Raw genomic sequence first — 21,995 nt, 5'->3', positions numbered from 1 at the left:
CAAGTAAAGAAGAAAACCCTAGGAGTGAAGAAGAATTGATTAGACATAAGGATGAGATTTAATAGCATTATGGCCAGGCACCCATGAATTTCTTCATGCTCTGCCAACTAGCAATTACAGTTTTGATCACCATCTTCCTTTCTTGTTATCCCCCCACTGGAGTGTTCGTTACAGAGGAGCTGTTTCTAAGATAGCAAGTGAAAGTCGAAGCAAGACTCTGTTAGTTGCAGCACTGCTCCAGGACTCCCAATACAGGGCTCTGATTGTATTACTAGCTGTCAGAGATGTGTGGATTGGAGAGTGTGGCTTAGAGTCTGTTTTCCCTTAGGCTTGCATTTGCCCAGTCTGGCCAGTTAGGTGACAAGGCCCTCCTCTTCTATACGTACAGCAATGATTATTATTACCTGTGATATGTGCCGCCTTAGTGGCCTTGGAGTTGTGAGCCGCAGAGAATCTGTGAAGCGTTGTCTTCCACCCATGAAGTCACATGCTTGGATGCTGCAGCAGTGTCAGGTTGCTATAAATGCTTCTAAACATTTGCTGTGGACTAGTCACACCCCTGACTTGCAGACTGCACTTTGAGTACTACTGAATTTAAGTCATTTAAATCTGTAGAGTCACTGTGTAAATTAATCATAAATGTATCCCATATACCTAGAAAGTGAAAGTTGCTCAGTCGTGTCCGACTCTCTGCGACTCCATGGACTGTATAGCCCATGGAATTCTCCAGGCCAGAATACTGGAGTCGGTTGCATGCCCTTCTCCAGGGGATCTTCCCAACCCAGGGATAGAACCCAGGTCTCCTACATTGCAGGTGGATTCTTTACCACCTGAGCCACAAGGGAAGCCCATATACCTAGAGAACAGTGGTAAAAATAGATTGTGTTTTAATTTGAAATTACAAATTTAAATTACAAATGAAATTACAAATTCTAGCTCTGTTGAACATGCAATGGACCCCTAGCTCTTTATTTATAATCTTTGTTTTATAACAGGTGGTGTTAAAGATGGTCACCGAGATTAAGAAGATTCCTGGTATTTCTCGAATTATGTATGACTTAACATCAAAGCCCCCAGGAACTACTGAGTGGGAGTAATAAACATCTTGTTCTACTAAAGTTCCGTGTGCAGTTTAAATTGTTTAGAAACCATTCCCAGTATTGAATGCAGTACTGTTAAAAGTGTTACTGGAGCAACCACATCACATCTGAATTCTCTGCAGCAAAAGTCTACGGCTTAAGAGCAGAGCTGGGGATAACTAAAAGGGACTGAAGAGTTCGTACGGGTATAATCAACGCACTATTGCCTACACTCAGACAGACTGACACTGCTTTTGCCTTTACCTCTGTCTCACTTGCTTATGTATAAACTCACTGTTTCTATTGATGTCTCTCCAGTCAAAGATGTATGGATGTGGGTGAGTTTGGGGGCTGGTAGTGGACTTCTGTCCCCTTGCCAGTTTCTAAGAGATGTTAGAAACACCATTATTTAGCAGTGTGACTTAGTATGTATATCTTTTGGTGAAACCGAATTTCCCTATAAGTAAGTTTATTCCTCCAGGAAGGGGTCAGCATATCAGATAAAGATAAGGGTGGGCTGTCCCACCCACTTTTGCAGGACACTGGGACCATAAAATGGTGAGCTACCCTAAGACGGAAAAGCACCAGGAATTTGTTGAAGTCCTTTGAGTTTCATGTCATTACAGTCATGGGAGGAAGGAACTGTGTGTGGTCTCCATTTAAAATGTTTTCAAATCATGCTCCATGTTGTGCTCTGTCAACCTGTTCATTAGTAAGGAGCTTTATCCTCCCAGTCTTATGTTGCAAGCTCCCATAGCCTTGTAGAGGACGTTTCTATTCTGTCCCCAGAAGAGACTGTCTTTGGTCTAGTGTAAAATTCAAACATTTTTATCTTGTTTGGCCAGAGTGAAGCTCTGAGATCACAGAAACCATCATGCATGCCCACAGCTTACAGATGCATGCCTGCGATTTATATAATCTAGTAAAGAGCTGTAAAATGAATTCTTGGTGTAATCTATAGATACATTTTTTTTAATGCACTGCTCAGAAGATTGTGACCTGTCTTGGCCCATGCCAAGTTTGCCAAACTTTGTACTCCTTTCTACCAGCTATAAGAGAACATTCAAGAACTGGTATAGGACTTTTTGCCATTGCCTCCAGTTCCTAACAGATGCTTTTATAATATTCATATATGCACTGTAAAAATAGACAGTACTAGATTTGAATTTGCAATCATTTCTCTCTCAATATTTTAGTTGATGTTACTGTTTTAAAATGTTACCTTGTATTTTCTCATACAAATTCCATCTCAAGTTGCTGCCTTTTATGTAGTCTAAGATTTTCTGTATTAATCAGCTATACAAATTTGTTTGGGATCCATTGTTAGATAAATAATAAAATTACACATGGCAGAAGTCTTCCTTTCATTCTGGGTTGGCCCAGGGGATAAGAAAACTGTGTTCCTGGACCAGCAAGGGAAGAGCTTCTGACTGTTGTAACTTATCTGTATCTGAGAGATAGCAGTATTTGACTTCTACAAAACTTGAAGGGTTCATTCTCTATCCTAATGAGGTACTCATAATGGCCTTTTACAGAGAGGCTATACTAGTGGCCTGGCCTTAACAGAATTGAAGGTACGTTATTTTAGAACTGAAACAGACAGTATATAAAAGGCTTGTAAACCTTTGTGTTTATGTGACAAAAGAATTCCTCTTCTAGCAAAAGTGTCTTATAATTTTGTATTCAGACAAGTAATAGGAATCTAGGAAGACTTTTCCCCTAAAGTATGTTCTGTGGAACACTGTTCACTCGAATGAACGTTGAACATTGAACACCTTTCACTCAACATTGTTCCACAGAGATAAAGGGGTAGGTGGTTTGTACAGTTTTGGGACCTGCTGCTCACTTGTCCTTTCATCTTGGAGATTTATGGGGTACATTATTTTCAAAGCTCTTAAGAAATCTTGAAGTTAGAAACAGTTGTTGCTTTTTTAAACCTAATTATTCTGATATTTGTTCACTAACCCCCCTTTTATATAATCCTTAATAATAAAATTGAAAAAATGGTTTCTCAAACACTTGTCGACATGATATAGTAAAAAACAATTCTAGAATTCAAAGATTTCTTCATATTTAGTACCCTGTCTTCCTTTGCAAAGCACTTTCTTACTTTGTGTCATGTAGTACTGCTCTATACCTTCACAGTATTTTATCCAGGGGCCTGAGAAGAGTTAAGATTGCAGTTCCATTTTACAGTTAAGGAAACAAGCTCCACTTCGTAGTGGTTACCTGAAGAACTTCAGAATTAAATGTAGGGTTCCCCAGTTATTTCTTTAAGTGAATCTTTGAGCCTATATAAAAAGTCCATAATTTATATAAAGTTGTATAAACTTAGGGGATGGTTATCCTTGGCCAAGGCTTTGGACAGTGGCTCCCTGTCCTCACTGTTCATCCTTGACAGCTCCCACCTGCACGCCTTGCATTCGCCACTAAGCTGGGACACCTCTCTGTCTGAAAATGTATTTTATTAGAAGGAGGAAGGCAGGTTAGTGAAAGCATTTATTTCTAAGATTGTTGTTGTTTAGTCACTAAGTTGTGTCCGACTCTTTGCAACCCCATGGACTCATAGCCCACCAAGCTTCTCTGTCCATGGGATTTCCCAGGCAGGGATACTGGAGAGGTTGCCGTCTGCTTCTCCAGGGGTTCTTCCCGACCCAGGGATCTAACAGCGTCACCTGCATTAGCAGGTGGGTTCTTTACCACTGAGCCTCAATTTCTAAGATTAGTAGGCATGAAAGAAATTTTGAGAACCAAATATCTTGTGCCAGCTTTGTGGCCCTACCTATGATCAGCAGCTCTGCTGGAAGTAACAGCTTGGTACAGTTGCCGAGAGTAGGTCTTTAAGATGTATCTGGGAGATAAGGTTACCCGCTCATTCCCATCTTTTGCCTTATCCCTTATCCTAAGATAGGTGCATATGTGTAGCCAAACAAGCATTGTAAAAATTCATTTCCTTACTGTGTTTGGGCTTATCTCTTGATAGCCGGTTTTTCTTGAGTAACTTACATCAGACCTCTAGAGAGTGAGGGCATTCACAGGAGCTTTCATGTTCATCTTTAGTGCTTTGTTTTGCCATTAAACAGCTATGTGAATTTGGTCAAGTCATTTCTGGCTTTTTACATGTAAGATGAGGCAGTTGAACTATGTTTATATCAAATCCAGCTCTAAATTCTCATTTTATAAATAAGAAAAAACATAGTAGGAGATAGAATGGAGAAATGGGATGGTTTTAAGTGCTTTTAACATCAGATTGGACCCAATCAAAGGTAAACATAAAATGTATTGTAAAATCAGATAATTAATTACCCTTTTTTGAAACTGAGGCATAGATCAAGGTTTGACCACATGAGAATCTTCTCTTGTGACCGTGACACTTGGAAGATAACTCATCAACAATGTGATCCTGGTGGCACTCTCTTCACTGTATGTTTTTAGAGAAGTTGACAATATGCTTTGACTTTGAGACCTGTGAGAAGTCTCCTGTACTGAGTTGCATAGGATCCAGGTCTTTTGCTCTCTTCACTGAAGAGGTGATGCTCCAGGGCTCTTCAAGGTGAGGCTTAACAGGAAGTTCTCAGTGTATAACTTAGCATCATCTTACAATAAGTGAGGGATTAGTTCCTGGAAATAGTGCTGTGTCTCTGAAATCCTCTTGATACTCATACCTAGTGTTAAACCTGCTTCTTTCTACCTTTCCAAACAGCTTCCTTTGCTACTCCCCACACCTTCCTTCTCTCTCCCCTTCTCTTGAATTCTCTTTGAGATAGGGTGCGAACACAGCTTGGCTATTATCTCAGTAGGTCCTCCTTTCATTGGCCCCAATTAGAATTTAATAGAGAACTGAATATGGGTTGGATGTCTTTACCCTCAGAAAGTTAAAGGGACACATAGACACTGTAGGGAACCACAGAATCTTTTTCACCAGCATGGGACTTTGATAACAATGATGGTGGCATCTGTGACTATTAAATTTCCAAAAATTTCATCTGGAAATGACAGAAGATTTGAAATCCCTCAAAGATTGCCACCATGAAATTAAAAGACGCTTGCTCCTTGGAAGAAAAGCTATGACCAACCTAAACAGCGTGTTGAAAAGCAGAGACATTACTTGATGGTCCGTGTCATCAAGGCTATGGTTTTTCTAGTAGTCATGTGTGGGTGTGAGAGTTGGACCATAAAGCTGAGTGTCAAAAAATTTATGCTTTTCAACTGTGGTGTTGGAGAAGACTTGAGAGTCCCTTCAACTGCAAGGAAATCAAACCAGTCAATCCAAAAGGAAATCAGTCCTGAATATTCATTGGAGGGACTGGTGATGAAGCTGAAACTCCAATACTTTGACCACCTGATGGGAAGAACTGACTCATTTGAAAAGACCCTGATGCTGGGAAAGATTGAGGGCAGGAGGAGAAGGGGACAACAGAAGATGAGATGGTTGGATGGCATCACCAACTAGATGGACATGAGTTTGAGCAAGCTCTGGGAGTTGGTGATGGAAAGGGAAGCCTGATGTGCTATAGTCCATGGGGTCACAGAGTCGGACACGACTGAGCGACTGAAATGAACTGAAACACTGCCAAAATGCCAGCATTCAAAACCCCAGTCTTACATATTGAAGAGGCTCAGGTATACTGTCCAATTTTAACCTTTTTCAGTGGTTCTCAATTCTGGATGCCTGTTATTACTTGAGAAGTTTATATAACACCCAGACCCTACAATCAAATCAGTTAAATTAGAACCTTGGTGAGGCCCAAGTATTGACAGTTTAAAATCTCCCAGCTGGAGTAAGTTGTTACTGAGGGACAGGCCTGGCATCTCTAGTTATAGTTTAAAATCTTGGTCAGACCTATAGTTGAGGAGACCCTGGATACTGTCTTAATAAACATCTGTGTAGCTAAGTTAGTTTAAAGCTAGGGACCAGACTCTGGAACTGACTACCTATACAGGTAGGGCTTTCCTGTGAAACTTTTTCATAAGCCAAAATAGTGTAAAGCAAAAAAGCAGTCACCTTAGGACACATCCTGCTAGTGATGTTACAAAATAAACCCAGATAAAGCATAGATGCTCACATAGTGAAGAGCCACTGCGGCTGGTTGTTCCCAGGGAAGGAGCTTGCAGTATCACTCTTGCTGCTTGGGGTGTGCGCTGCTTCTGCACCAGTTCACTGCAAAACAAACACTGATTGTTGTCTTCACTTTTCATCCTTTTTCATATAGGGAACAGTCCTTTCCCAGCTTACTTCAGTTTGGGAAAACAGGACCTACTGCTGGTCTCTTGCAAAAGGGCAGTGCTGTAAAGTGAGATCTATGCCGCAACTACACAGCCATCTTCCTCTCAGTCTCTTTAAAGAGAGATCCACCCCTGTGCAGGTCTCCAGATGGGCCGTTAGCCAGATTATGAAACCTAGAGTGAGCTATGCCTGTTAACCGAGTTATTACTCAGCCTTCTGGAGCCATGTCATTTTGATATAATTCTCTAGAGAGCTCGAAGTGACTAGAAATTACCTGCAACTTAAGTTCCCAGAATGAAAATCTTTTGTGCAGTTACATCTTAGTTTACCCATTTGTTCACTGGTGAACCCTGTGGCATCCTTTGACATTGTTAAGGACCCCTTGATTGGCAAAATCAGGAGACTCGGGTAGGGGTGGGGGGACTTTGGCTGTTTCTTGGGTATACTAAGTTCAGTAGCTCCACAATCCTTTTGAGTATTCCAGGAAGCCTGAACCTTGACTAATCCAAGTAGAGTATATGCCTTTGGAGAATAAAAATGTTTAAGGTAAGTAATCTTCTATGACCATTGTTTTGATATTAAATGAAGTGAATGTAACCTTTCAAACAGATTTTTTTATAAAGAAATATTTTGTTAATCAGAGTAACTAGTGTAGTTGTGAAATACTATGTAATTGTTCATGGTATACTGAAATGTCAATTGTATGTTGTTGGCAACATTAGCTAATGTGAAATGATGTCAGTGGTTTTTTGTCTTCGGTATACCTCATAAAGGAGGAAATGATGGGTAATAATTTGTCATTAAGCTTCAGAGTTCATGAGAAAGAAGTAAGAGAAGATAAGATAGACACCATTGGGATGTGAGAAGGAGGAAATTTCATCTGTTGTCAGGTTTCTGGATGATAAAGTTAATGTTTCTCTTAGTTACATAGGAGGATGTTAGGGTTTTACCTGCAGTGTTAACAGTGGCTGTAAAATATTGGGTAGCTTTCTATTTAAATAATTGGCTAAAGGTGTTTGTGTTTCCAAAATTAAAGTCATATGTTTGTACACCCACATGCTTATTTGATTTCTTACTTATTTATATTTGATCAAAACTGTTCTCAATTTCTTAAAATATAAATTGTCTTTACTAATTTAATACAGCAGTTGGATCTTTTTCACTGTTTGTAACTGTTACCAGAGTTGATGAAACCCATTAAAGGAGATGTTTGTATTAGTGAATTACCAATATTAAGATTAGAGGAATTAACGTGTTCAGAAACTGAACTCAGTAATTATTTTCAAGTAACTACGTTGCTCTGGTAACTGAATCCTTTCAGATCGATGACCTAGTTTGGCCTCTGCTGAAGGGGAAGACTATTTGGTTCAACTGTATTTTGTAAAGTTTTTTCTGTTTTACCATAGCTCAAAACAAAAATATTACATAGTTTTTATCTTGCACTCTCATAGATCTGTCATTTTATGTTTAAAAAAAATTCTACCTTTATCAAAAGCTCTAGTTCACACCACAGTTAAGGTTTTTCTTAGAGTGTTAGTGAATTTCTTTAATGAGATGTATAATTTAGATACTAGTAAAAGAAACTAGGAATCCCACTTAAACCTCAGTGTTAACCAAATACTGTGTTGAATTCTAATAAAATGTTTATGTATATATATTTCAGGATGCTGTTCCCTATGCAGCTGTATATTACTGTTCTTTTAGACAATATGTAACCTGCCAACACATACATTTGAAAAAAATTACATAGAGAAAACTATGTTTTAAAATTCCCACTTAATGTGGCTACCTTAAATGGTGGAGAGAGCCTTTTGTCAAGATGCCTTTACCTAATTACTTTAGCATATTGATATTTGCTCTAAATAAGAAAAAAAAAGGTTCAGTGGAATAAATTTTAGAACTAATATTAGGCAGAGTGCAAGAAAATTCCATCTTCTGATTCTTTTGGAAAGCAGCTTCTATTGCATTGTGAGTGGTGAGGATGTAATGAACTCTTATTTACAGTCCTTATTTTGCAGAGTGCCTGAATGAACAGTTTGAGAAACCATGGAGTCTCAGTATCTTAATTTTTTTTCTTTTCAGTTTAGTTGTCTTTGAAGAGTATGTCTAAATTATGCCTAAATTGTCTCCTTAACATTGAAAGTGTTGTCTTTCTTGGTTTTGACATTTGAGAATTGGAATGTTTTACAAAAAATAGGTATTTTAAATTTCTAATGCATCTTCGTAGGAGTGTAGAAACATACCATATATTACATAAAGTATGTGTGTATAGAATGTGCCTCAATTTGAGTTTGATGTATACTTTCACTTTGGAGCTTGTTTTTTAGGTACTTGTTGCTGCAGAGGCTTAAGACTTTCCCATCCTTTTTAGACCTGTATGTAGTGGTGAGCATTTTAATTTATTGGCTTTAGACTATGCTAAATGTGCTATCTATTTACTACTATATTAATTTCTTTTTGTAAAACAAGGGAAAAGTTTCATACCACACTCATGTAAGAGATGATCTTTGTTAAGTGGATGGTGATGGCATGGCCATCTTTGAATGTGTTTTCAGATTTCGGAGATGTCACTCTGAGGCAGAAAGAGGGAGTCAGCATAGCTCACGTTAGTTTGGAAACAGATTGAACCTCAGCTTACAAAAGCATAGCTGTCTTATGTATAGTTTCATTTTTGTGTGATTTCTTTACCCTAAATCTCAGAAGAAAACCATTGTAGTAAATAAAAAATTTCTCTCTGAGACATGGGAATAAGAATCTATCATAAAATCTTGAGTGTTAGTGACATTGAGTAAGGTTCCTGTTGTTAGGTGTAATTTTGGAAATGTATTTTAGAAATAGTATTTGTTCCTAATTCTGCTGATTCAACATCAGCGTGAAATCCAATAAACTTTGGTTTATTTCTGATTCTGACTCTAGGTGGCTGTGTTACCTTGGGCAAGACACCAGTCTCCTGGGCACCAGTTAACTCAGATGCAATGAAGGAACAGTGTTACCTGTGTGGGTCAAGTGTGAATAAGGAATACGTATGAAAAGATTATCTCTAAAATGTTAGTGTGAGCGTAATCTGTTACTTAAAACACATGAAACAAATGCTGTGCATTAATGATTCTGTTGTGCTTAATTAGCTGGGACAATTCAGATACATTTACACTATACCAGACCTTCAGATTTTCAGGGTGGGGTTGGATAACTTCCTTTTAGCTGTAAAAGGACTGTGAATTCATTTTTATGAAATTTATACCACATGATAGTAACCCTGACCAAGGAAACAGATCTCACTGCCTTCTGTCTTATAACTTCCAGTCTTGCACTTGAAAAGTGCAAAAAATTATATGTTCACTTTCCTTTCTCTTCTGATTCTAGTAGTGTGTGTGATAATGAAACGTTTTTCTTTTGGTCTGTCTTTTGGTTGGGAAAAGAAATTTGGGACAATAACATTGATCAGCTAGCATGTGAGTAATCATAAAGTATTCAGATAATAACTTCCATCAAAAAATTGAGAGGTGAAGGAGAGTACCTCAAGCTCATGTGATGGTCAAGTGCATTATGTCACTCTTTGGATTGGAACTGAGTCCTTTAGGTAATTGGGACAGTTCCTACCTCTCCATGGTAGAAATTGTGGAATATTCCTGGTGGGTAGAGGCCAGAAGGAGCCAGAAGTGGATAGACTTTGACTAGCCTGGATTGTTTGGGAGGATAGAACAGGAGAGTTGGTGCAAAACCGTGGAGGGCTATAGTTCAGCCAAGGGTTTGAATTGCGTCCTGTTGGGAGTGTGTTCTGGATGAACCCAAAGGGCTGGAGAAGCTGGTGGGCAGCCAAGCTACTCCGTCAGAGAGTGACATCAACCCTTTGTCCTTGCTGTGAGTCAGGTCTATAGTCAGTCACATACTTTTTCCATGGTACTTTATGTGGTTCAAGTGACGTGCTATATGTTTGAGAAAAGCATTTAGTATAACTTTAAGGCCCTCCACAGCCTAACTCTGGCCCATCAGTCAGGCTTAAATTTGCCTTTTGCGGCCAGATCTGCTCGTGGGTTCTTCATGCCCTTGTGTTTCATGTGTCACCGTTGCCCCTGCTGCTCCCCTTGCTCAGAGTGCCAGCTCTCGCGTTCTTAATGTCTGCAAACATGTAGTCACAACTTTCAGTAGAGGGTTTGGAAGATCCCCTGGAGAAGGAAATGGCAACCCACTCCATTTTCCACTCCTGGAAAATTCCATGGACAGAGGAGCCTGGTAGGCTGAAGTGCGTGGGGTCGCAAAGAGTCGGACATGACTGAGTGGCTTCACTTCAATAGAGGGTCTCCTCTGTGAAAACTTAACGTCTTTTCCAAGCTCCCATTATGTGTTGAATTCCATGACTATTTGTTTATAATTTCTTATTTCTCTTCTACTTGTTTACAGTTCTTTTCTTCAACCAGGCTGTAAACTTTTGAAGGCAAGATCAATGATTTACTCATCTTTGAACTCTCAGACCCTGGTTTATAAAATGTGAAAATGGAATGCTTTTTAGAAACCTGCAAGAAGAGCGTAAAGCTTCCTTTAAAGGAGTACATGTCTGATAGTAGAATTTCCAAATTAAGACACGTAAGTGAAAAAGCTAAGCTCAGGCAGATAACTTGGCCTATACCCTTGCTTCCCCATTGATACCGCCAAATAGGAAACCACTTTTTTATCACCTGTAGCTTTAGCCTTTTGTGTTACAGCCCTAAGTGTGCTGCTTTGTTTTTTAAAACAATATTTTTTTTTAACTTTAGGCAGTCTGGTTCCCCCCCCCCCCCATAAATTGTTTGAATTATCAATTAAAATGTGAATGCCTAGAGAACAGCATTCAATTATTGGTATTTGTTCAATTGGATTGGGTGGTTCAGGGCTTCCCTGTCTGGGAAACAGTAAACCACAGAATTCAAAGTCGAATGGTGGTCCTGACCTAAGGTGTTCTGAATGGTTTCCATGGTGCTTATGGTTAGATAGTCCAGTTGACATTTGAGGGTTTTTTAGAAACTGTTTATAGTTCTCCTCCTTCAGTTCTTTAGTTCTGCTCTTTAGTTCTCTGGACATATTATAAATACTCTTTTTTCACAAGATAAAAGTAGAATTTTGGAAAAGTTTAGGTGGTTAATCTTGAGTGAGGATTTCAATGTTTTCAGCTTTTGCTGCTACAGAGGGACTCTAGTTCGTTACTCACAAAAATAATGTGTTTATCATATGAGGTTTATTTTTGAGCACCAATATATTGCTGTGTGGCCTGGCAAAATGTGAGACAGCCATAGACTGCATGTATATTGTGGCTTAATGGTATAAGAGCAAGAGATTTATTGTCTGTTACAGTAAACATTTTGCATTTATTCAGTAAGGGGAAGGTATATGTAACTTGACATTTATTATCCTCCAAGAAGTAAACATGGGTTCATTCATGGCAGTAACTACTGGTTGAGCACTTGTTCTGCGCCCACCTTGCACTGTGTTGGACTCCAGAGAATGAGGCTCCGAGCCTGGAGGAGATGGTTTTATGATTGACTGCTGTGGCCCCCTCACCATACCCAGTCCTCCACACACATATCCACTTTGTTTTCAAATGACTGTTTATCTTCCCAAGATGTCTCATCAGTCTGCTCCTTTCCATTCCCAGCTTCAACCATAGTCAGGGCCTCAGTTGTCTCTGATCTGTCTTATTGTAGTAGCAACCTAAGGGTTATCTCTGCCCCTGGTTTCTTCCCTATCCAAGCTAGTATCTCTATTTCCAAACACAGATCATGGACTCATAAAATGTCCTGGCCGCCTTACTTGTTTGCTCAAAACACATGAAAAACTTACTGTGCCTATAGAATTATGCCCAGAGTGCTTCCCATAGCACTTGATTATTTTTCATCTTCTGCAGACTGTCCTGCAGCCATTGAACTCCTCAAACTTTAGGCCTCTTTCTGCTCCTGTGTGTGTCCAGGCTGTGCTCTGCCTGGGCCGGTGTGGTGTGAAACTGGCTTGTGCTTTAAGGGCCAGTTCAAGTCACCTCTCCTAGAAGCCTTCCTCAGCTCCTTCAGGTCAGAGCGTGTGCTCTCTCTGCATTTTCATAGCACGTTATGGGCATCTGTCTTATGGCTTTTGTTGCATTCTTCTCTGCAGTTTGCTTGTCTGTTTCCTACATGTTAACTTGGTGAGAACAGAAAATGGGTCTTGACTTTTGTGTCCCATCAACACCTATTAACAGTGTTTGGTCTGTAGTGGTTCTCAGCAAATGCTTGATTGATGTTACATTCCATGTTTGTTATTCCTTGCCTTGTGGCCCCCAGACTCTTAATTTTCAAAAATTACCAGCACTGATGCTTCAAAGGGAAACTAGACACTTGTCACCCAAACTTAATCTGTGCATGTTCAGTCATGTCCAATTGTTTGTGGTGCCATGGAGTGTACCCTACCAGGCTCCTCTGTCGATGGTATTTTCCTGGCAAGAATACTGGAGTGGAGCTTCCCTGGTAGTTCGGTGGTTAAGAATCCTCCTTGCAATGCAAGGAACACTGGTTCGATCCCCATTTCAGGAAGAGCCCACATGCCGTGGGCAACTGGGCCCATGCTCTGCAACAAGAGAAACCACCGCAATGAGAAGCCCACACACCAGAACTGGAGAGTAGCCTCCGCTTACTACAACTAGAGAAAAAGTCTGCGCAGCAATGAAGACCCAGTGCAGCCAATTAATATATCAATCTTAAAAATACTGGAGTGGGTTGACCTTACCAACCCAGGGATCAAACGTGCATCTCCTGTGTCTCCTGCATTGGCAGGCATGTTCTTTACCACTGAGCCACCTGGGAATCCCACACCCAAACTTAACAGGGGTTGGGTGATGAAAGGTGACGTGTGTGTAACAGGCAGGTCGGCAGAGTAGAAGTAACACGGATAGGGAGTCAAGCTTCATCGGTTATCAGTTGTGTAATCTTAGATAAATTACTTAATCCTTCTGAAAGTTTTCCCTCACTTGTAATCAGATGAAAATACTACCTACTCACTAGGACTGATGTAAGGACTAAAGATTAGATGCAGTGCCTAGTGCAGCTGCTGGCACATAGCAGTTTTCCTGGACTGGTTCTATTCTGTGTGGCCTTCCATACCCCTAAACAACTGACTAGAATGGACAGAGGCAGTCTGTTCGTAGACTGGCCAGTGAGCTGAGATGTGGCTTGACATGAGACCTTCTCTCAGGTAGAGGTGGTTATTATTTCCTGGCTCGGGAATTTAAACCAGAGGCTTCTGAAAGACTGAGTTATGTAAGGATGTGGGAACTTAAGATAAATTAGAGTTGGATCCTGAGAGGCTGTGTTGGCCCTGTGCAAGGTGATATTATAAGTAAGCAGGGGAAGGTGGTTAAATGAGAACAGGAGATGTCTGGGAAGGAGCAGGGATATGGGGGATTGGTGGGGGGGGGGGTGTGGAGAGGGAGGGAGGGAAAGCAGCAGGAGAGTGAGTGGACTCAGTTCTCAGTAGCTTTTAGTAGTTTTCCAGAAGGGATGAGTGGCCCTCTATGTCTTGCCATAGAAGACTGAAGAGGTGGCAACTTTTGGTATGTGGGCTTTATTGCTTTTACCCCCTATCCTTCTAGGGCTAGTCAGGCAGCTAATTAGCCTAGTTAGTCCAGCTAGTTAGGCAGATTGATGCAGTGTCTGTAGAACTGATGGCTGGTGATCTTATCTAGACGGGGATTAATGAAGAGTTGTCTGCAATGTGGTCTCTAGGTCTGCTTGCCCCAAGGACTCTGGGTCCTTTCAGCATTGGAGAGTCATGACAGAACCAGTCTTTGTTTTCCTGGAGAGCTCCAGTGTGATCACTTGGTGCACCAGGGTATAGGGTACTAGGCTGGTAGATCCCAGTATGAGTTGCATGATGGATAGGAACTTGGCAGTAGGACCCCAAAGAACCAGACCAAAGAGTGAGGAGGGGAGTCCACAGATTATGCAATTTACAGTGGACATTAAATGATCAAAAGGGGGGCTTCCCTCATAGCTCAATTGTAAAGAATCCGCCTGCAACGCAGGAGACCCTTGTTCGATTCCTGGGTTGGGAAGATCTGCTGGAGAAGGGATAGGCGACCCACTCCAGTATTCTGGGACTTCCCTTGTGGCTCAGCTAGTAAAGAATCCGCCTGCAATGCGGGAGACCTGGGTTTGATCCCTGGGTTGGGAAGATCCCCTGGAGAAGTGAAAGGCCAGTATTCTGGCCTAGAGAATTGCATGGACTGTGTAGTCCATGGGGTCTCCAAAGAGTCAGACACGACTGAGCGACTTTCACTTTAAATGATCAAAACTGTTGAGATTTAAGAAACAAAGGGAGAAAAAAAATCTTAGTTCATTTTTGCAGTTTAGACAGTGAAACTCTGGCCTATTAAAATCTACCCTTCCTTGTCTAATAAATAATTCAGAAATGGTGTTGGGATTTACCTAAGTGTCCTTTTTGCGTAACAAGGGTTAAGCACTCCCCAGATCTCCAGTTCCCCCTCTGCTTCTTCCCATATCGATTGAGGCACAGAACTCTTTACCAGCCCTAGTTTTTGATTCAGCCTCAAAAAAAGTTCCTATCTTAATTGGTTTCTTTTCTTTTTTATCTTTTAGCACGAAAAGTCAGCCTGTCTCAATTTAAAACACTTTTGCAACTAAATGTCTGGGGGGAAAAATGTGGAATCAGTTTTTATTTGTTTTAAGCAATTGGATCATTTTGGACCCATCCATCATTTCTGGAGCCTTTTGCCTTCTAGGAAAAACAAAAATAGGCTGTATAAATTGGATGCAGGCAGTTGGAGTGCCAATATTGTGACTTGGTCCAATTATAATTTGCTTAAAATGCTTTTGGATACCTATCCATGCCTCAGCTACGTGAGCCTAATTATTTATGCCCTCTGTTCCTTGTCTTCTTACTGCCTGACATTAGCTATAGAACTGCTTTTCCCCTCCTTCCCATACTCTACTCTTAGCTAGCAGCTGGAGTGGGAGGTGGGGAGTAGAAGGTGGGGATGTTTACATAAATTACTTGGAGTTCTGTGTAGGAGGTTTGGTTCTTTTCTCCCATTTAGTTATTTATACTAGTATATTTATACTTTAAATAATTGCCCGGGTATTTATTTTATATTTTGGGGCCGTGTTATTTATGACTCAAAGTGTTCCAGTTTTAATTGTTGGGAGATCTTTTAGGTTGGCTCCTGTGTTGTGTTTCTTTGACATTTCCCCCCACCCCCTCCTATGCCCCTCTCTAGTGACCTTTTTATTAAAATCTTTTTTTTTCCTGTCACTAGAGATGTTCCTGGCTTATCTTATGTATTCCCTGACCCAGCTCTAGAATTCGTGTCTCCAAGGATCCTGATTTCTTTCATTGGGTAATGATATTGGGTGTTAGAAGCCAAGATCTCGGTGCCGGCTGTGCTTACTGCTGCTGAGATATGTGTCACTGGCTCTCTCACTGGACAGAACTAGGGAATGCGTGTGTATGAGCCCATGCAAATAAACATGTCTATATTCTGGTGCTAGTGCGTGTTTATGTGCTCTCTTGGTCATGTCTGGCTCTGCGACCCCATGGACTGTAGCCTACCAGGCTTCTCTGTCCATGGAGTTTTCCAGGCAAAAATACTGGAGTGGGTTGCCATTCCCTCCTCCAGGGGATCTTCCCAACCCTAGGATTGGACCTACATCTCTTGGGTCTCCTGCCAATATTGGCAAGTGGATTCTTAATCACTAGTGCCACTTGGGAATCACTTTAGTGCCAGAATCTAACACTAAACATGACTTTGCAGTAAGATCACTTTTAAAGAAATACACTGTGAAATGGGCAGAAAGATGTAGTGTTTAAACATGGTGTCTTCTTAGTGCAGTGTAGAACCATTTGTTCCGCAAGTAGAAACGATGCCATAGGATCTTCTACCTGACATGAGTTCCCATCCACATTTAACCATGAATGCATCCTCACCCTCCCCATCAAAACACAACTCCCATCATACTGTGAGGCTTCTGCTCTCAGAGTCTCTGCTGGTGTCCACTCTCTCCTAGGTGCAAGTTGTCAAGGGTCTGGGAACCTGAGGACAATAGAGTATTGGTTGAATGAATTAAAGCACATTCATGTGATCATTAAAATTACAGAAAATCATCATCATAAGAAAGTGGTTTACCCTATGAACTAAATGAATCTATTACTGCAAAAACATGCCTATGGGAAAATTGTAAGGATATTCACTAAAATGCTATTGCTGTGTTAACTCAAGATAGTTTAGAAGGGATTCTAAATTTTCCTGTCTTTTTGTTTGAATTTTCTAAATTATTCACAATTAGTGCTTGGTTTTCAGTAAGAAAAGAATTCTCACCAAACAAATGTGGATACTCCTCTGAAAAGAAGGCTTAACCATACTTTAATTAGATTATAATTTTAGGTGAAGGAACCATAGCTGTTAGTGGAAGAAACCAGGAATAGGACTTTAAGATGAAATTACTGGATTAAAAGGTTTTTCAGAGCCTGGGGAAATATGACAAAGGCAAGTCTTGATAAAAGTAAACCTTTTTTGGTACTTGGTAAGGGAGCATGAATTTCTTGAAAGCCCAAGAGAAACGGGGGAGAAAAGAAAGCAGTTGCCTAACAGAAAACCTCCAGCCTTATGCTTTGGCCTGATGCCCTTGTTGGAAATTTTGGAACTAAGTATGTCTAGGGAGGGAACCCGGGCACTTTGTAAGGTGGAATGGACTCTTTGTTATTTAATGTGTTTAAATGTAAATCCATAGATAGAAGGCATGCAACTAGGGGCCTAGATTAGAGAGAGGACTCCACTTAGGCCCTTCCATAGAAGGTATATAGTGGCTCTTGAAAGGTGCACATAGGAGAAATGAGTGTGTGTGTTTGTGTGTGTGTGTTGAGAGGGAGCTTATACATAATGACATACTTTGACATGCTTTGTTTTTTGGTTAGGTTGTTTGTTGAATTTTAACATCGAATCACTGTCACTAATTAGCATGTGGTTAATTGTTGTCCTAACCAGGAAAGTTTATTTAGAAAAACACAAACTGGTTTACAGTTGGTCCAGATCTACCTAAGCCTGAGCCTTTTCTATTCTAAATATCAAATCTTCTCAGGTAAGAGTTAAAGGAAAGGGAAGAATCTTCCATAATGACTCAAAATTATTTAAAAATTCCTCAGTTTCTTTTTCCTTATGTTTCATTTAGGTTTTGTATTTAACATCAGATTTTTAGATCAAGATTTAAATGAATATTTTAAAATATTTTTCTGTATCATCAATTGCAGTTGAGCACTCATTTAGAACAAGTGCTTAAAAACTTGCAGATGAGTAAAAAAGCGTATTGAGAACTTCTAGGTCAATCTCACCTCCACCATTCTTTGCAGTAAATTGGGAGAATAAGTGAACCAGTAATGAAGGGAAGCAGAAGGTGAACTAATTGTAAAGGGGATGGAACACAATACAACACAGGATACATGTATGACCTCGGATCAGTTACTCAGCCTCATATAACCTCATGGCAACTTTGCAAAGTAGGTATTACTGTTATTATCCCTAGTTTACAAATAAGGAATAAGCAGAGTACAAAGCCCTTAAGCCTGGGCTTTAGAAAGTTCTACACTAAAGTTGGTTAAGTACACCCATTATCATGGAGACCGAAAGACCATATTGTGTCTGTGATCTTGTCTTTTTTTGAATCTTTCAGCCTCTTGAGGAATCAAAGTTGATTATTGCGAGTTATTTTCCAGATGAATAATCTAATTCAGATCCTCAATTGACTTTTTTAAAGCTTATTTTTAAAATTGGAGTGTAATTGCTTTACACTGTTGTGTTCGTTTCTGCTATATAGCAGTGTGAGTCAGCTCTAAGTATGCACATGCCCTCTCCTTGAGCCTCCCCACCTCCACCACTGTACCCCTCTAGTCATCACCTCGGTTGCTTCTTGATCACTTAATATTGTACATTCTTGGTAAAAACTGTCTTAAAAGAATTCCAAGTAGGCCTGCAGGAGAGAAAAGGAAAAACTATCCCTCATCTGATCTCTACCTTGCTTTAATATGAGCTGGCTCAGGTATGTTGATAAAAATGTACTTTCCTAGGTATTTTGTAACAGTCTTCCGGAATTCAGGGGATTGCAGAATGAGGGTGTTACTCAAATTCTGGTTCCCCAAAATCTGTAAAGCCATTTTCTCTAGTCCACAGTATATTTTTTCATTGAAAATTGGGAAAATGAAAGATCTGAGGATGGTTTCAACTTCTGTATTTCGAGTAAGAATTCTTAACCTTGTCAAATTTATCCATATTTTTGAACTTTCAAAAGCTGAGCAGCTTTGCTTTAGAAACTGTGTCGACCAAATGTTTTGTTAATACCTGGCCCACCGAGCTTAGAAGGAGCAGAGATCTCATCTGTCTCTTCCTTTCTCCCTCACTGCTCTTCCCTTTTTTTCCCCTTCCTGGACTGTGTTCCCTGTGCATAAAGAAATAATGTCTGTTTTTTAAATAACTTGTATATATTTAATGAAAAGTATGTTTCTTGGTCTTAATTCTCTTGTAGCACTTCTTTTTATAAAAAAACTATTAAGTTCACTTTAATTATGCATTCACCTAGAGTTCATGTCACACAAATTCATGACACACAAATTTTTGACATTTATTGTGGTAGAAATGTATTTAATAATATAAGATAGGGAAAAACTCATTGTCCATTCAGAGAATGGTTGAACGAAATAGGGTCCATGCCTAATCTAGTATTCTTATAGCTGCTGAAAAGAATAAAAAACTTTATGTGCTGATACAGAAAACTCATATATAGCTTAATCATACTTAGGTTTGAAAAAATGTAATTCTATAAACGCATGAAAAAGTACTTGATACTGTCTAAAGTAGTTAGGTGAGTCGAGGGGAGAAATTGGGACTTCAACATTATACTTTGTATTCTGTATGCTAGACTGTTTCAAGGGAATAAATTAGTGCATTATTTCCATTTCCGTATTACTATTTTTCATGTCCACACTAGGGATACAGTGTTTCTTTTGTGTAGGTGGATAGAAGATTGCAAAACTGAAGAGTTTTTCTTCCTTTTGAATTTTTTTTTTAACTTTATATTGGAATATAGCTGATTAACAACATTGTGATAATTCCAGATAGACAGCAAACAGACTCAGCCATATATATACATCTATTCATTCTCTCCCCATCCACACTCCACTCCCATCTAGACTGCCACGTAACATTTAGCAGAATTTCCTCTGCTATACCGTAGGTCCTTGTTGGTTATCTAAAATATAGTAGTGTGTACATGTCTGTCTCTTAACTATCCTCTTTCTCTTTCCCCAGTTCTTCCCCCCTGACAACCATAAATTTGTTGTCTAAGTCTGTGAGTCTGTTTCTGTTTGTAAATAAGTTCACTTGTATAATTTCTCTTTAGGTTCTTTAGCAGATGAGGGGTGTTTTTCCTATTCCTGCTTTTGAATAGTGAGCTGGTACACATGCTGCAGCAGCCAGTAGTTTCTGAAACATCAGCCTTGGTTGTGATGTTAATACTTAAGGTTTATTGCTCCATTTGCTTCCATTAAAATGTATATGTCCCCATCTCTTTCTCCTGGAGATTTTCTTCCTTATTACATGAAAATGGGAAGCCAGTACCAATAAAAGCTACCTCAAAAGCCTTTTGGAAGCAGAGAACCAATCAATAATACATTAAAAAATAACATATATTTGTTGATAGTGCTCAATCTGTTTGACTGAGGAATTTCTCAGTCTATTTGAAAATTCCACATAATGTAAAAGTCTGCTCTAGATTGCTCCAAATTGGGGTTTGGTGATATTCTAGTTGGCCCGGTTCAAACCCTAAACTAATGTGTTCATGGCATCTTCTTTGCCCCTGCACCCTGCAGTGTTGAATGATTCTCTTGAACTTTGTCTATGCCTAAAGGGATTTTTGACAACAGCCACTTTTCAATGCCACTAACTTTCTCCTAGTACGCATTTTCCCCTTCTCCCTGTATCTATGTTTCTTTCTTATTCTCTGTCAGCATTAACTCTGTTTGAAGCATCTGTGTGTGTGTGTCTATATTTTCTGAAAACATTTTTTTAAACTATAAGAAGCAGACTTCATGCGGAGCTGCCTCATTTGACCACCCGCAGGGGAAGAGCTCACTGCCCCATAGACTTAAGACATTAGCTATTTTCCACCTTTGTTTTTTTGAATCCAATTTAGCCCTCTAGATTTTATTCTAATCCAGTTTCTCTCTAGGCCCTTATACAAACCTTAAAATTCATCCAGTTACCATCAACAAAGGACCTAACATTTTGGGAGCCCAGATCCTCACCTAGTGTGGATACTAACTGGCTGGTCCGTATGTATAATAGCCATCCAAGTTTTGCCCTACTATCTGATACCTGACTCTCATGTCTTTAGTTGCCCTAAAGCTCTTCCAATTACCATCAACAGAAGAACTACCATTTCCCAGTACTCTGCTCCTCCTTCAGTGTGAACACAATCAGAATTGTCTATGAATAAAAACTGGACAAGTTTTGTCTTACCAAATATGTCACCAAAGGCTCCTCTGTAGTCACGGTCAAGCACTTCTAGTTACCATCAACAAAGGAACTTACATTTTCCAACGTTTTCCAGCACCAGTTCCTCACCAATGTGACTACTCCCTGGCTTGGCCCTGTTAACTAAGTTTGGTCACCCAAGATTTGTCCTATCACAGTTTCACTCTCCCTCCCTCTATAGTCTGTCTTACATTGCTGCAATTAGCATTAGCAGGAGAGCCAACATTTTCTGGGGTCCAGTCCTCGCTAACGTGGGCCCCACCTGGCTCTTTGGATTCAAGCCTCAGGAGCCAGTTCTGAGCGCAGTTAAGGTGCTAGCCCTCTACATGCTGTCAACAACCACTCTGTCCTTCTGTCCCTACCCACCCATGCTCAGTGTTCTCTCTTGTCAGCCCAGTGCTCCCAGATCTACCTAGGGTTCCAGACTGCTGGATATTCTCCCAGTGGCTGCAGAAGTGATGCTCAAGGGGAAAACTAGGACCCTGTGATGTATATCCATTGTCTGAGAGCTTCTCCCTTTCCTTGCTCCTTGCTGTCTTATTGCTTTTTGACTCCCTTATCTCCTTCCCTCCCTTTGTGGATTTAGAAGGGACATCAGAGAATTTCTCCCACTGGTGTGAAGAAAGTGCTGCTTTCCCCAAACTCAACAGACAATTCCTATGTTCTGATCTCAGCCTGAGAAACAAGTGACTGGATCATCAACAGTCGGTCTTGGGTCACTTTGTGCTTCAAGTATTTTTTATGGTTTTGATTTTCATGTGCCTTTAAAAAAATCCCTTCTCCTCTCTCTGCTTTAACCTTCTATTATCGAGCTAAGAAAAAACAGACACTCCGTCTCCCCTTCTGACCCAGCCCACTACCACTGAATATGCAGTTATCCTGTGGCCCTTCCATTCTGCAAAACCCCCTCAGACACTGGGAAGGCTCTACCTTCTTAAAGAGAAACCTTAAGATTCTAGAGCATCAATCTTCTGTGCCCCGTGCCCTAAGGCTGCAGTACTTTCTCCCTTGTCCTGCTAGGAGAGAGGAGAACCACACAATGTGGCTCTTTTTCTTTAGGTCTCAGTAATCAGCTCAGCCCTCCAGTTTTCTTTCCGCATAGAGAAGTAGAGTGAGAAATCTCCGATCTCCAAGGTAAACATCTTTTACAGCA

General features: G+C 40.2%; 1 protein-coding gene across 4 annotated transcripts in view; it reads left to right on the top strand.

Annotated features, from left to right (window-relative positions):
• Positions 1–7,361, top strand: part of GMPS (guanine monophosphate synthase) — a 77,867-nt gene extending 70,506 nt beyond the window's left edge. For all 4 annotated transcript variants that reach the window (XM_020897308.2, XM_020897310.2, XM_020897309.2 and 1 more), the window contains exon 16: positions 996–7,361. In XM_020897308.2, the coding sequence (XP_020752967.1) occupies positions 996–1,097 (102 nt within the window). In that variant the 3' untranslated portion in view covers positions 1,098–7,361. The remainder of the gene's footprint in view (positions 1–995) is intronic.
• Positions 7,362–21,995: the final 14,634 nt, after the last annotated feature.

Source organism: Odocoileus virginianus, chromosome 4, assembly GCF_023699985.2.
Source record: "Odocoileus virginianus isolate 20LAN1187 ecotype Illinois chromosome 4, Ovbor_1.2, whole genome shotgun sequence".
NCBI lineage: Eukaryota > Metazoa > Chordata > Mammalia > Artiodactyla > Cervidae > Odocoileus > Odocoileus virginianus.
Note: the sequence above shows the minus strand (reverse complement) of the source record. Positions and strands in the feature narration are given on the sequence as shown.